The following is a 3,826-nucleotide window of genomic DNA, read 5'->3' as shown; positions in this document are numbered from 1 at the left end:
AACAGCTCCTACTTTTATCACATTTAACAATGGGCTTGGTCCTCAGCAAAATTGAGCGCATTTACACACAGTGAAGATCCAGCCAATAGTCTCTCGGAGTCAAAGGGTAGTTTTGCCTCGCTAAGGACTGCAGGATCAGCCCAACATATCAACATACCAAAACCTGTATGTTCCTACATACCAGATATGCACACACACACACACACACACACACACACACACACACACGACAGAAAATGAATAGTTCTATACTATTCACATTGAAACTCTAGCTTTATTCTGTTTTCATTTATACCATCTGACAACAAGCATGCCAGAAATATGCTTCAAGTATTTTATCTATCCATTGCAGTTATTTGCACTACAATATATATAGATGTTTATTTAGTTTGCACACATGCAAACCTTTTCATTATTATAAAATGTTCACTTAAATATTGTACTTTTAAGACCACACATAGAACCATTTGTTCTACTTAACAGTGACTCCTTGACATGTGTTTCAAGACAACAATATTGTTGTGATGGCAAACCTTCTGAATATATTATAGTGGCACTTATATTTAAAAAGTTACGTTTCACTTTTAAAAAAAAACAACACAACAATATTTAGAGAGATCACTCTTGCCTGTGTGCATATGGCCACAAAATCTTCACAGCATTTATGGGATTTGTATTTGTTTGTAAGAAAGCAGCTTCTAAACACGGGATAACGTGGAGAAAGTTGCACTCCAGCCCCCGAGCCCAATAAAAAGTATTTATTACTATCAAATGTGCATCTGAAGCAAGCACTTTTTCAAGCTGTATGTAAGCAATGTGTGTGATTCCCAGACAATCAAGGTAAATATAAAAAATGAATATCATTTGTTTTCTTTATTTAGATCACATTTGAATATTTACTTTTAATAGAAAAACCCAATTTGCAATATTATGTTTCCACTGCAACCCATCCCGACTGAGACAGATGTCGCAGAAATTGCACAAGTCTTTCATTATCACAGTCACAAGAAGTCCGTAAACAAGGTTTTGGTACTGAATCTCACCTTGGATACAAGAGAGAAAAGGGCTTTACAAATACCATCAATCCTACTTTGTTTTTTAATTGCATATAACCCAGCAATGCAAAAATAACAATGTATATCACCCACAAATGATCTTTGGAGGAATGCCTGAATTCCTGATGAATGCGTTTGTAAGGAATACCAGATGTTTTTCTTCCCCTCACTCCCTCTCTCTCAAGCAAACAAGACTGTTTTCAAACCTGCTCAGTGGCTAACTGTCCCTTTGAAAAGGATGCTTGTCTGCATCCTCTGTGCCTCATTCACAGCCTTGGCTTCCTGAGCAATGTTTTGCTTAGATCCTTCACCTCTTCGGGGCTGTTGACTCTCTCGTAGCCCAAGATGGCCATGGGCTGGTGGCAATAGTCCTCAATCTGCTTGATCTGCTGGAAGCTCAGTGCTGTCCTCCAGGCGCTCACTGCCTGGGTGGCATTCCTGGCAGACACCACAAAGGGCTTGGAGGAGTAGCCAGGCCCGCTGGTCATGTTGAGGGCAAACTTCTCCATCTCTAGGCTTACCACCAGATTGACAAAGCCATACACCTGCCGCACAGTCTTGATGGGATCCACCACCAGGTCCTCGTAGCGGACAACCAGATAGTTGTTCTTGAGCCAGTCAGGTGGACGCAGGGCAGTCTGCAGGGTCTTGGCCATGCTGCTGCAGATCACCTCCATGGCCCCCAGTGCATGGTAATCCGAGCCACCTCCCCCCTCCTTCTTGCTGTTCAGCTTGTGGCTGGCATCGAGGAGAGGCATGCGGTGGATGCGGGGGTCCCGGCTCCTCACCACCTGCAGGCTCTCCCGGATCAGGCCGTGCCGGGATTTGATCCTGGAGCTGGCCACCGCCCGGGGGTCCCTGACCAGGTGGATAACTTTGAGCTGCAGGGTGGGGTCCTGAATGAGGGGGGCCAGCACAGCCAGATCAAACACGCGCACGCCCTTGATGACCAGGGTGTGGTACTTGTGGCACTCATCCTGCAAGAGGCTGAGCCGCTGCGGGGGGCACTTCTTGCAGACCTTGTCGTCCACCATGCCCACCACCTCCTTGCGGTAGGCCGGGCAGAGCGGCGATGAGCAGATCACCTTGTTGGTGGCCGCCCCGAAGATGCCCAGCGTGGTGAGGTTCTTGCCGGCCCCGGCCGTGTTGTAGAGCTGGAAGACGGCCAGGTCGCAGCGGTAGAGGGAGCTGAGCATGTCCCGGGCCGCCCCCTGCAGGGAGACGGCGTCCCCCGGGTACAGCTTCTGCCACACGTGCCACACCGGCTCGTACAGGAAGAAGACCTCGGGGTTCTGGTTGAAGAGCTCCCCGAAGAAGGACGAGCCCGAGCGCCAGGTGGTGAAGACATAGACCAGCTGGCGCTGGCGGGGCGGCGGCGCGGGGGGCCGGTAGAGGGAGCGGATATCCGAGCGGGGCTGGAAGTGGGGCAGCTGCGGGGAGGAAGGGGCGCGCCGGGCCGGGGGAGCCTCGTTGCATTGTTGGGGCTCCTTGTGCCACTTGTAGTCCAGCAGGTTGAGCATGGTGAGCAGCAGCAGCAGCACGTAGCCCAGGCACAGCACCAGCGCCTTCCTGCGGAAGACTTTCATGCTGAGACGCGCCGGGGACCAGGGCAGCAGCAGCAGCACTGCAGGGGCAGGAGCGGCGGGCCGGCGCCAGCTGTGGCTCATCACATCACACGGAGCGCGGGTCCGGGGGAGCTGCCCGCATGCCCCCAGCAGAGAGCCCTTCCCGCGGCGGATCTGGCATGCCGTACGCCCCGGGGGTGGGCAGCCGGTGCTGCCTGGCGGGGCTGCGCCCTTGTTACTAGCCAGTGCTCCAGCCTCGCGCCAGCGGGTCTCACCAGCTGCCGGCTCACAGCAACTTTCGTTTCTTTCTCCCCTTCATAGCCGCAGCGGGCAGGCTGGGGCCGGGGGGAAGCAGCAGCAGCGATCTCCCCTCTTGGCCGATGCCCCTTAGCGCCGGGCTCTGCAGCCGGCTAGCGCGCTGCGCTCCGCTGGCCCATCGCGGCGGCAGCGGGAGTCTCCGTTCCGCAGCCCAGCGGCGAGCAAGCAGCCGGGGCACGGGAGGCGGGAAACTTTAGGGTGCTGCTGAGCTGCCGATCGCTCCGAAAGTGCATCTCGCCTCCCGCGCAGCAGCGGCGACGGCGGCTCCTCCTGGCTGGCTGCGGCGAGCCGCGCTCCGTCCCCCAATCGCCGCCTCTCTGGCGCGAGGTGGGGGGGATCAGACCGGATGCGGGGAGCAGCGAGCCCCAGGCAAAGGGGTCGCGGCGGGCTACTTCCCCGGCTTCCCTCCGCATCGGTCAGAACCGCCTTGGCAATCGCCGGCCCGGTCTGTACCAGCTCCAGCGGGCAACCCCGCGCCTGCAGCAGCCCCCGGCGCTCGGCAGTCACCCCTCCGGCACCCCGGGCTCCATTGCAAGCCCAGCTGTCCGAGAGAGACACTTGGAGAACGAGCGGCTTCTCCGCACGCCCGGCACAGCAAAACGGAGCCGCCCGCCTGTCTATTGAACCGGTTGCAGAGCGCGAGCCTAAAACTCACGCGGCCCCGCCTCTCTTCTGGTTTCGCGCTCCGCTATTGGACGCTGAAGCCATCAGTCTTCTCGCTTTCTCCGCCCCGATCGCCCGTTCGCTGTGGCTGGGGAGAGCTGCAGCAGGCGCGCTTGGAGCGCGCTCTTGCGCAGCACCCGCGCAATGGCCGGCTTGGGCCCAACACCTCCTCCTGGGAGAGTTGAAGGGAAAGTTTTCGAAATAGCCCCTACCTTGGTTGCCCTG

General features: G+C 55.9%; 1 protein-coding gene across 1 annotated transcript; it reads right to left on the bottom strand.

Annotated features, from left to right (window-relative positions):
* Positions 1 to 841: 841 nt before the first annotated feature.
* Positions 842 to 3,548, bottom strand: CHST2 (carbohydrate sulfotransferase 2). The gene has a single exon (XM_050966004.1). The coding sequence runs from the start codon at positions 2,720 to 2,722 to the stop codon at positions 1,322 to 1,324; it is 1,401 nt and encodes a 466-aa protein (XP_050821961.1). The 5' UTR covers positions 2,723 to 3,548; the 3' UTR covers positions 842 to 1,321.
* Positions 3,549 to 3,826: the final 278 nt, after the last annotated feature.

The sequence above is a fragment of the Gopherus flavomarginatus genome, chromosome 8 (assembly GCF_025201925.1).
Source record: "Gopherus flavomarginatus isolate rGopFla2 chromosome 8, rGopFla2.mat.asm, whole genome shotgun sequence".
In the NCBI taxonomy this organism is placed as follows: Eukaryota; Metazoa; Chordata; order Testudines; family Testudinidae; genus Gopherus; species Gopherus flavomarginatus.
Note: the sequence above shows the minus strand (reverse complement) of the source record. Positions and strands in the feature narration are given on the sequence as shown.

What these genes read in the sequence shown, in the direction of transcription:
- CHST2 (XM_050966004.1), bottom strand. Translation starts at nt 2,722, where the DNA reads ATGAGCCACAGCTGGCGCCGGCCCGCCGCTCCTGCCCCTGCAGTGCTG.